The sequence below is a fragment of the Octopus sinensis genome, linkage group LG3 (genome assembly GCF_006345805.1).
Source record: "Octopus sinensis linkage group LG3, ASM634580v1, whole genome shotgun sequence".
Lineage (NCBI taxonomy): Eukaryota > Metazoa > Mollusca > Cephalopoda > Octopoda > Octopodidae > Octopus > Octopus sinensis.
In genome coordinates this window covers 157,985,759-157,998,258 of record NC_042999.1, presented here as the reverse complement: position 1 = coordinate 157,998,258, position 12,500 = coordinate 157,985,759, and the positions used below count along the sequence as shown (strand labels likewise).

The 12,500-nt window shown below is 35.8% G+C and overlaps 2 protein-coding genes across 2 annotated transcripts in view; both read right to left on the bottom strand.

Annotated features, from left to right (window-relative positions):
* LOC118762639 (metabotropic glutamate receptor 3-like) overlaps nt 1-12,500 on the bottom strand; it is a 139,390-nt gene that overhangs the window by 47,301 nt on the left and 79,589 nt on the right. The gene's annotated exons all lie outside the window — the stretch shown is intronic.
* Nucleotides 6,191-6,550, bottom strand: LOC115209576. Its single transcript, XM_029778013.1, has one exon. It carries the CDS (start codon nt 6,548-6,550, stop codon nt 6,191-6,193), a length of 360 nt encoding a protein of 119 aa, XP_029633873.1.

Sequence of the window (12,500 nt, the reverse complement as noted above, 5' to 3'; positions counted from 1 at the left end):
TATGCTCTAGGGACCAATTCAGTAGGTTTTTACTCCACTCAAAAGGCAGCCCTACCCTCGTGAAATACGGCTTTGTGCAGCTCCAGCGAACAGGTTTTGTGGAAACTGGGTTCTCGAGGTGGTTATTAAGCTCTGCAGCAATTTGGGTGTTGTACTTTTATGATCCCTTCTAACAATTCGAGTGAGAGTCCGACGCTCCCTGTCTGAACGTTTTGGTTTTCTTCCGGAGTTTTCTTGCGAGGAAGAGGTTTTTCCCTCTTTCTCAAAGGCTGTCATTACTTTCGAGACAGTACTTCTTGATACACCAAACATTTCGGCTGTTTTCGTTACGCTCGCGCCTGCCATACGAGCACCGACAAATTCACCTCTTCGAAAGTCCGATAGATCTGTCATTTTAATGAATTTTAATGACCTTTTTTTTAATAATATCTGAAAAGATACAGTAATTTTAGCAAAACATATTAAGCAACACTAATAATAAATTTTAAAAAAAACATAAAAATAAACAAGCTTTTGACGGTTTTATAGATATTTCAAAATTATGATGCTATGATGCTACATGTTTCCATAATAAGTCCAAACCCTGTATATTTATGTATGTATATATGTATATGTCTACATATATATATATGTATGTATGTATGTGTGTTGTGTGTGTGTGTATATGTATATATATGTATATATAGGCATATATATATGTATATATATATGTACATATGTGTGCATATATATATATATACATGTATATATGTGTGTGTATATATACGTGTGTGTGTATGTGTGTATGTAAGGAATGGAAGAGTCGTGCACAACAGCTGTTTCAGATAGACATTCAAAATGTTAATTAAGATATACTTTTGAAACAGCTGTAGTACTCGACTACGTTTTTCCAATTGTTTTATTTACAGATTTGATTATCGCATAGTAAGCAACATTTGAAGTTCTCGAAATTCTCGGCGTGAAGTTGCATCCTTCCTTTCATCTTATTGGCATTTTGTCTTTAATCGCATTATGAAAGAAACTGCTTCTGAAACTGCATTTTATTGATTAATTACTGAGTAATTTTTTATACAAGGTTTGTTTGGATCTTTTCGGTTTGAACGGCAGTTTTTAACATAATTTCTAGGTAACTAAAATATTTTAAAACTTCGTATACTGTTAGAATGTGTTTATAAAACATCTTTTTCTCTTGGCTTTATTGAGAAAATTCTATAGTTTGTAAGATATTTGTTGTTTTTTTCTTCAATTTCTGCAATTTCAACCAATCACTGACGTCCATTGAGGTAAACAACATTCTGTGCCGTATGAATATGTCCCTCGTTTAAGAAACAGATTGGGTTTATTTACATTTATGAAGAAAAAAAGATATCCTTCCCCCACCCCTAACTAACCCTAACCCTAAAATAGATTGAAATGTAATAGATCGATACTAGGGTCATAATTATGGGTGACAATTTCATATGACACCTCTAGAAAAACACTGCCGTTCAAACCGAAAAAATCCTTTGTTTGTACTAGAGGCTGACCGGCTGCGCTTGCCACAATCAGTTTATATATATTATATATGTATGTGTTATTGCGTGTAATTTATTGAGTTAATTCATTGAATAGATTTCATTGACATATTCGTTCGATAGTATTCCAAGATTCGAATTTTTCTTGTAATGCTTTTCTAAGTAGAGACATTTTCGCAGCCTCGTGATATTTAAGTGTGTTTATAAACTTTACTTAAGTTCTTTCGTAAACAATATTCGATTAAGGTGAATTATATTGCCCAAAGATAAAGCTCCCCGGGACTTTTTCTATGTTAAGAACTTATACGGTGTGGTTTCGGTTTTAATAGTTTTGAATCTTTAGCATATAGTCAATCGTCTTGTTTCGTCATGTGAATAAGAAGAGGTGTAATCAGGGAAAGCGAAGTGCGAGAATATGTACACGTCAGATTAATTTACGAATATACCAGCAGGCATTTAATTCATTGTCATGAAGTGACAACGCCATCGTTTAAAAGCAATTTATGGTCTTCGTAAATATAATTCCTCTAGGTTAATATGAAAATAGATGTTATATGGAAACAGGAGGATCTACAGTAGCTTTATAATATTTTAAGAGTTTCTTCTGTGAAATATACATGAAAATTAAAAATGAAGCATATACTCTTTTACTCTCTCTTTTACTCTTTTACTTGTTTCAGTCATTTGACTGCGACCATGTTGGAGCACCGCTTTTAGTCGAGCAAATCGACCCCGGGACTTATTCTTTGTAAGCCCAGTACTTATTCTATCGGTCTCTTTTGCCGAACCGCTAGGTGACGGGGACGTAAACACACCAGCATCGGTTGTCAAGCAATGCTAGGGAGACAAACACAGACACACAAACACATACACACACATACATATATATATATATACATATATACGACAGGCTTCTTTCAATTTCCGTCTACCAAATCCACTCACAAGACATTGGTCGGCCGGGGGCTATAGCAGAAGACACTTGCCCAAGATGCCACGCAGTGGGACTGAATCCGGAACCATGTGGTTGGTTAGCAAGCTACTTACCACACAGCCCCTCCATACATATATATATATATATATATATATATTATATATATACATATACATATATATATATATAATATATATATATATATATATATACATATATATATAATATATATATATATATATATTATATATATATATATATATATATATATATATATATCTATATATATATATATATATATATACATATATATATATATATATATATATATATATATATATATATATACATATATATATATATATACATATATATATATATATATATATATATTATATATATATATATATATATATATATTATATATATATATATATATCTATATATATATATATAATATATACATATGTGATATATATATATATACATATGTGATCCCAGTGTACAACTGGTACTTATTTTATCGACCTCGATAAACAAAGTCTACCTTGGCGGAATTTGAACTCAGAACATAAAGACGGACGAAATGCCGCTAACCATTTTGCCCGGCGCGCTAACTATTCTGCCAACTTACCGCTTTAATGGAGCATATATATTGTGAGGAATTTGCATGTCGGGAATTAAAGCCTCCAAATTTACAGCATCCAGTTTTCTCATAAAATTTTCAACATCCTTTCAGCAATCTTAAACAATAGGTGCAGGTGTGGTTATGTTGTAGAAGTTTGCTTCTTAACCACATGGTCCTAAGTTCAGTCCCACTGCGTGACAACTTTGCTAAGTGTCTTCTACTAGAGCCTCGGTCTGATCAAAGCCTTGTGTGTGGATTTGGTTGACGGAAACTGAAAGAGGCCCGTCTTGCATGTGTGTATTTATGTGTGTGTGTGTGTGTGTGTGTGTGTGTGTGTGTGTGCGTGTATGTGTGTGTATTTGTATGTGTATGTGTGTGCGCGTGGGTTTGCATGTGTGCGCGCACGTGTGTGTGTGTCCACCACTGCTTGACTACCGATGTTGGTGTGCTCGTAACTTAGAGGTAAAGAGATCGATAGAAAAGTACCAGTCTTAAAAATAAATAAGTACTAACGTCGATCCGTTCGACTAAAATTCTTTACGGCAGTACTCCAGCATGACCGCTGTCTTATGACTGAAACAAGTAAAAAAAAATAAAAGACTCCTTAACAGAGGCGCAGGAGTGGCTGAGTTGATAGGCACAGGAGTGGTTGTGTGGTAAGTAGCTTGCTAACCAACCACATGGTTCCGGGTTCAGTCCTACTGCGTGGCATCTTGGGAAAGTGTCTTCTGCTATAGCCCCGAGCCGACCAATGCCTTGTGAGTGGATTTGGTAGACGGAAACTGAAAGAAGCCCGTCGTATATATGTATATATATATATATATGTATGTGTGTGTGTTTGTGTGTCTGTGTTTGTCCCCCTAGCATTGCTTGACAATTGTTTCATTGTTAGTATTCTATATTTCATTCTTCCAAAACTTACAACGTTTATCATGGAAGGTTTGAAAAGCAGGATCTTTACCTTTTGACCGACAGATTTAAAAAATCATTTTTTGTAACTAAACTCTTTCAAACTTCGGACAATTGTAGAATGTGTCATATAAAACATCTTTTACTCTTAGCGTTTTTGAGAAAAGCTTATATTTAGGAAGTTTTTTCACGTTAAAGTTGTAGTATTTCGGTAATTTCAACCAATCAATGACTTATTCAGCTAACCATAAAACCCTAACCCTAACCCTAAAACCCTAACCCTAAAACCCTAACCCTAAAATCCTAACCCTAACACCCTAACCCTAACACCCTAACCCTAAAACCCTAACCCTAAAACCCTAAAGTATAAAAACACGAATGATGTCATAAATAACAGTGACAAATGAAAAATACACCGCCGATAGTTCTTGTTGACAAACAACAGCAGTAATTTTATTCATCTGAATACACGTCATTGATTGGTTGAAATTACCGAAATACTACTACTTTAACGGGAAATAACTTCCTAAATATAAGCTTTTCTCAAAAACGCTAAGAGTAAAAGATGATTTATATGACACATACTACCAGTGTCCGAAGTTTGAAAGTGTTTAGTTACAAAAGATTATATTTTTAAATCTGTCGGTCAAAAGGTAAAGATTCGAAAAGCATTCTTTATTTGGCATATACTTACGTTTCTTCTTTGAAAAGTATGAAAACATAAATGCTTCTGAAAACCAAGTAAACATATGCGCACAACATTCTCTTTAATCAGAAGAAGCACTCAATTACAGTCTCGACAATTATTCCAAACGTTGGACCACACTGTTAATGAAATTGCTGGCCTTGTGTCAAAATTTGAAAGCAGTATCATACGTCGGATTTTTCTTCAAAAATTTTACCCGAAAAAGAGACTCTGTATATGGAGAGAGGGAGACAGAGATAGAGACTGAGGGATAAACAAAGAGAGAGAGAGAGAGAGAAGTGGGGGAGAGAGAGGAAGAAAGATAGATGGGCTTGATAGACTTACAAGTCTGCCAGTATATATCATATTTATTTATTATAGTCATGAAGAGACAAAGTTATTTAAAAGCAATTTATGGTTCTTGTATTTACAGTTACAGCAAGACAATGTATGTAAATAGATGTTAAATAAAACTGTATTGTGTATAGTATGTTTATATATTGGTAGCTCCTTCAGTTCAGTATGATATAGTACATACATTATTATGATTTTACGTTGTATTGCAAGTGTTTATAGAATTCATTTTTCATATAAGATCGCAAGCATTCTTAGATAACAGGTGAAATATAAATTTATATCACATCACCTTGCGAATATTCCGGTACGATACTAGTATTATGCAAATGTAGGCAGAATTAATTCATTTTAATATTACAATATTGTTAATGCATTTTTTAAAATTAATTTTAGAACGCTAAATATGGTCTTTATATATTCTTCCCATTAAAATGGGGAGCTGGCAGAATCGTTAGCACACCGGGCAAAATGCTTAGTGACATTTCGTCCGTCTTCACGGTCTGTGTGTGTGTATGCGTGTGTATGCGTGTGTGTGTGCGTGTGTGTGCGCGTGTCTGAGAGGCTCTTGACATTGGGTAAAAGAAAACAATAGGATCAGTTAATTATGATTTGATTCAACATATTCCCCTCCCAGATTCGCATACTCATTGCAGCGGTACTTTTGTTTTTCTAAGCCCTGTAAAAAAGAACACGGATGGTTCGGCCTCCTGCCAGGCCCCTGTAGCAGCGATCACTTCCGAATCGGAGTGAAATTCCGTTCCCTTGAGATGGTTCTTAAGTTGTGGAAAGATAAGATACTTGGAGGAGGTCAAGCCAGGTGAGTAAGGTGGGTGACCTACCTATGCGAAGCCAAAGTCGCATATTTTCCCGTAGAGTTTCAATTACTGTGTGTTCTGGTGCATTGTCCAGTAAAAACAGGACACCACTGCTCAGCTTTTCATGGTGTTTCTGATTCAAAACTTCACACAGTTCGTCTAACAGAGACATGTAGTATTCTGCGTTGATAGTGCGACGCTTTGGCAGGTATTTTATGAGGAGCACGCCATCTTTGTCCCAGAACACTTTCCAGCTGTGTTCTAGGCTGGAAATTTCTTGAGACTTGATGAACTGCTGTGGCGCTACTCTACTGATTACCGCTTGGTATGGAGATCAAAATGATGAAGTCAAGCTTCATCCATGGTGACTAAGCGAGCTATGAAATCAGCTTCTCCCGCTGCAAACCGGTCCAAAATTGCCTTCGATGTCGTCACTCTGATGCGCTTCTCATCTCTGTTCAGGCATTTCAACACCCATTTTTCAGAAAGCTTTCTCATGTCCAAAATGTGGATGATGTAGCCAACTCTTTCGCGGTATAAATCGCCAGTCTCAACTATGAATGCAGCAGCAATTAGACGGTTCTCGAGAATCGTGATGTGCACAGCATCCTGGACGGGGTTCATCTGAAATGACCCTTTCCGAAAACTTGACACCCAGATTTTCACTGTGGAGTAAGATGTGCAGCCGGCCTTCAAGACTATCTTCATCTCCCCGTGGATTTCGATAAATTAATGTCGTAATGACAGTGACAAGATCCAATCAGTATTCATGTACTTTGCGGCATCACTTCCCTGTTGAAGCGATTGTTTCTCTCCAAGCTCTGGTTACACATGGAAGATATGAGTATCTACGTTCTCTTTCATCATAAATTATATTACTGATTAGTCAAACTAAAACAATATCGTCTTCGTCCTTGAGCATACATAGTAAAAGTAATTGAGAGTTGCAATAAGTTGATATCCTCTTCCCACGAATATCAATTGAGAATCGAAATACAATTAGTGAATCAATTTGTAGGGAGCTTAAGTTGGCGAGGTGGCAGAATCGTTACAGTGCGGGCAAAAAGCGAGAAATCCATCGTATGCCACACATCGTATATCATACATTTGTCTTTTTGAGTTTAACTCTGCACTACAGCGTTTACTATAAACACTGAATGTAATTTTAAAGAAATAATTAGAGTAGTATTCGAGTTGGTCTAAGTGTTTACTTTCTCAGTTTGCGTTAAAATCCTTATCATATACTTTTATACAATTTTATAATATTTGGTGAGATGTAATTTTTTTTTTAACTTTAAAACTTGTTCTTCACAAAGGGACAGTGATTTTATATTCGAAAATCTGTCTTTAAAGTGTTTATTACACCGTACTAAGATCCATTATAAATTCACACATAATACAGTATATTTTTATCACCATGCATTACTTCAACTGAATTATTTGGCTTCTATAGTGATCTTGTTTCTACATGCATCTCAAAGAAATTTAATTTTGAAATCAACTGTATAAACTACTGTGGTTTATATTTAGCGTAATACACAGGCGTGCAAAACGACTATTTTGAGATTAGTTAACAGTTTGTTTTAAGTTGTTTTAATCTTTTGAGAAACTTCAACAAAACTAAAACAAAACAAAACCGTACAAAATACATTAACTGTTATAACAAATTGAGTTATAAAAGGAAAAGGTATTGTAATAGTGATATAAACAGGAGTTGCTATAAATAATTCATCAAAAATATAAAATTCATGTAAAATATAACATTAATCCAAAAATATCACCGACGATAAATAGTAGCATTTTTATGACATTTTCAGATACTTAAGCTGAAAAGCTTAAAAGAAAGTTAAATAAAAGTGGTGTTTTGTTAAATACTGCAAACAGGTGGAGATATCAGGAAACAGTAGGCAAATTCCAAAATTAAGAGTCAGACTTCCGTTGTTAATACGCTGGCTACAAATTTAAGCCGGAACTAATTGGTGTCTACAACTATAACAAAGATGATACTAAGGTTTAGTATTTTTACTTAGCTATTTATCTTACGGTGATCGATAATAAGAGCCAGAACTCGAGTGGGAAGCTATAAATCGGAGCGCAGGTTAGGGTAACTAATATCAGAGTAACATTTATTTCATTGATTTTTTTTATCATAGTACAAGGAGTAATTATTATCTAATACTGACACAAAGCCATAATTTTATTGCAAAAAGCTACAGATTTTTTTTCTTTTCTTTTCTGAATAAATCACATTGAATAAGCGTTGCTTACCCTCCGCTCTCGAATAGGTTCGAAAGCAAATTCAATTTTAACAAAACTAAATACCTGGTGTCCTATCATTCCTGTTATCCACCTCAATCAATTGCCATCATTTACTAAATAGTAGTAGGAGCACTCCGTCGGTTGCGACGATGAGTGTCCCAGCTGATGCGATCAACGGAACAGCCTGCTCGTCATATTAACGTGCAAGTGGCCGAGCACTCCACAGACACGTGTAACCCTTAACGTAGTTCTCGAGGAGATTCAGCGTGGCACAGAGTGTGACAAGGCTGGCCCTTTGAAATACATGTACAAGAGAAACAGGAAGAAAGAGCGAGAGAAAGTTGTGGTGAAAGAGTACAGCTGGGTTCACCACCACCCCCTGCCGGAGCCTCGTTTAGCTTTAGGTGTTTTCGCTCAATAAACACTCACAATGCCCGGTCTGAGAATCGAAACCGCGATCCTCCGACCGCGAGTCCGCTGCCCTAACCACTGGGCCATTTCGCCTCCACTAAATAAACAGAATCCAGTTGAAAACGACAACTACTGATTTCTCTCTAAACAAAAGATCAACCTGGACAGGGAAGCTACGATGTCGATTTCATCAAACCTAGTTAAATATTCGAACTTACCGAGCCTCTATGCGATCCACATACCCGCTAGAAGTAGCAGGGAAATCTCTCTTAAATCACGTTCTACCGTCGACAGAAAGAGCAGGACACAATGATTGATGTAGTTTTGATTCCTTTAATTAAAAAAAAAAATGAGAACAGTTCAGTAACCTTTAATCACTGGTCTGACAAAACAGCGACGAGAACTAGAATTTATTTTAACAAATTTGAATAAATAATGGAAGGTAAAGAGTACTTTGAGAAAAAGCTAATTCAGAACATGGAAGAGAGAGAGAGAGAGAGAGAGAGAAGCAACTAGGTGTTTTAATGTAGTTATTCCGATACTACCATTTCTAACAAATCCCTGCCATTATATAAATCTCGTGCCATAAATTAATTTGTTGACTTAGACACAAATTAGTAAATCTTAAAGGATGGTGAAAGAGATTTGCGTGATGTTCATGATAACTCTGTCCGTAGAGGCGCCAACTATTTTCTAGCCGCCTACTCTCATAACAGAGATTTGTAATTAGGCCGTCTATCGAGTCAATTTTAATTATATGTTTGGTTTTTTTATTCCAGGTAAAATTTGAACGGAAAGTGTAAAGAGACATGAAAAAACTGTGTCGAGCACTCGGTTTCTGTCATCTATTCTAAACAATAGTAACGGTTTCGAATTTTGGTATAGACTCAACATTCTTTGAGCGGAGGGAGAAGTCAAATACATTGATTCCAGTACTTGATTGTTACTTATTTTATCGATTCCCAAAGTACGAAAGCAAAGTCGACCTCGGCAGAATTTGAGCATAGAAGGTAAAGACGGACGAAATGCCGTAAGCATTTTGTCCGGCATGTTAAAGGTTCAACTAGTTTGGCGCCTTCTTGTAAATAATTCTTTCTACTATCGGCACAAGGCCTGAAATTTAGGGGAGAGGGATAGTCGATAACATTGACTCCAATACTTAACTGGTATTTAATTTATCGACTCCGAAAGGCTGAAAGGCAAAGTCGACCTCAGAGGAATTTGAACGTAGCGACGGGTGAAATATCGCTATACATTTTGCCCGGTGTGCTAACGATTCTGCCAGCACGCCGTTTTCTTTTAAATAATAATAACAAAATACTGTTGAGTGTCAGGCAGCAGGATACTGCTTCCTTACAAATCTTTTGAAATTTTGGATCTTTTCGGTTTGAACGGCAGTTTTTTCTAGCGGTGTCATATGAAATTGTCGCCCATAATTATGACCCTAGAATCGATCTATTGCATTTCAATCTGTTTTAGGGTTAGGGTTAGGGGTGGGGGGAAGGTCTCTTTTTTTTCTTCACAAATGTAAATAAACTCAATCTGTTTCTTAAACGAGGGACATATTCATACGGCACAGAATGCTTTTTAACTCAATAGACGGTTATTGATTGGTTAAAATTGCAGAAATTGAAGAAAAAAAAACAACTAATATCTTACAAACTATAGAGTTTTCTCAATAAAGCCAAGAGAAAAAGATGTTTTATAAACACATTCTACCAGTATACGAAGTTTAAAAGTGTTTAGTTACGTGGAAATTATTTTAAAAAACTGCCGTTCAAACCGAAAAGATCCGAAATGAAATTCATCACTGTAAGCTAACGAAAACTCATCATTTTTACACTGCAGTCACCATTTACCGTCATGATCTGTTTCTACTCTGCAGTATCTATTTACAGTTACGTGAACAATATTGTTTTAGAGTTAAGTATATTGGATATTATCAATATAAACACAATATACATTAATACCCGCGCAGGATGGAATCTGGTCGGAAAAATTAGAAGTAATTATTCCAAAACTTTCTGAACATTTACTTTTTTAAAGTGGTTCTGAGTCTTCCGCAAAATGTGACATTTATTTTGTTTTCACATTAACTCGAGCGGTTATAAACATTAAATATCTTTATTATCACCTGCGAGAGATTCTGTCAAGAATTTCTATAACAATAGTACATACAAAAGAATTTATAGATCCTTAAGCTGTTTCTCTCTCATAAAAAGATTCAGAAGAGGATTTCACATACTTCTATTACGTGCACACACACCTTCCACTTCCAGATGCCATTTGACAAACAAGTGTAGCAACCTATATAAAAGTAAGTATCTCCTTGAAACTGCTAGAATCGCTGAACGTGACAAGTCAGAAGACTTTATAGATTGATCAAAAAGAAGCCGGGATGAAAAACAAATGCTACTAGTAAAAAGACAATTTTAACAATGGAATTCACCGTGAATTTTCAAGCAGCTGACGCAAACAACACCTGTACAAAGAATAGTGGAAAGATAACTTAGAAATCAGATTTGTAGTAAACCATCATAAATATTTTTCATCACATTAAAGATTATTTTCAATAAAACAAGTAAACGTTTCAATAATTTACATTTGAATTAGAATGATATTTGTTCCCATTCTCTATGAAGTTATTGCGGCAAACTACAAATCGACAGTAGAAAATCTATCGCTATTGAAAATTGTTTTCATTCAGTGGGGTTTTTTTTTTTCGTTTCTTTCCTTCGTATATTTTTTTTCAATTCACTTGAATAGTTTATCTATAATAATGCTATATCTGTTGAGTAAATGCGTTTAATTATAATTAGTGGCTATGAATTTTGTTCTTTAAATTGTCCCCATATCTCTGAAGTTTATTTTTAAAGTATCATCTAAATATCACTTATGATTCTAACTGCGAGAGCGGTGTAAAGAAAGTGAAAAAGATTCGAGATGAAATTGAAACCACGTCGCAGACTCGACTTGTCTCTTGTTCTACGTCAATCACAGGAGTTTTGAAGAGAAATATTGTTTTCTATTCTAAGCACAAGGCCCGAAATTTTGGGGGAGGGGGATAGTCGATTAGATTGACCCCAGTACGCAAGTGGTACTTAATTTATCGACTCCGAAATTATGAAAGGCGAAGTCGACCTTGGCAGAATTTGAACTTAGAATGTAAAGACAGACGAAATACCTATTTCTTTTCTACCCAGAAGGGGCTAAACACAGAGAGGACATACAAGGACAGACAAAGGGATTAAGTCGATTATATCGACCCCAGTGCGTAACTGGTACTTAATTTACCGACCCCGAAAGGATGAAAGGCAATGTCGACCTTGGCGGAATTTGAACTCAGAACGTAACGGCAGACGAAATACGGCTACGCATTTCGCCCTGCGTGCTAACGTTTCTGCCAGCTCGCTACCTTCTTGAAGAGAAATATTGATTTTCTTTTAAGTACAAAAGACAATTTTAAATAAAAGAAACAAAACATGTGACAAGTTTTTCCCTAGGGCTTTAACTAAGTAATTATAGATGATTGAAACATCATTGTGGTAGCATATTACCCGAGCCTTACATTTTATATATATATCGCTCGTTGGTCTTAAGATTTAGTGGAGTAGGTGTGATAAACTATTGTTGGCTTACTGTACACTAAGTCGGCGGTGTTCCATTTGGTTTTAAAATACCAAGAGAGAATAGGATGATACTACAAAAGGAAGCTCTCAACCTTCTCGACTAAAACGCTACACTGCAGCCGTGGGTGTGACTTGGTTGCATGTCCCATGCTTCGGCTAATTGCTATGGGTGCTTATGTGATCGTGAGTAGCCAAATACATTTTCTCGGCCTCTCGCTTTTATCCCAGCAGAAACTTCTAAGGTGTAACAACTGAGTAACCGGGAACGACGTGAAATTATGTAGCTTACTTGAGTATGCAATGTACCGCCTGCTTCAGGAAGTGAACCCAAGATCTTATAACCTTGAGTTTTACACATG

What these genes read in the sequence shown, in the direction of transcription:
- LOC115209576 (XM_029778013.1), bottom strand. Translation starts at nt 6,550, where the DNA reads ATGAAGATAGTCTTGAAGGCCGGCTGCACATCTTACTCCACAGTGAAA.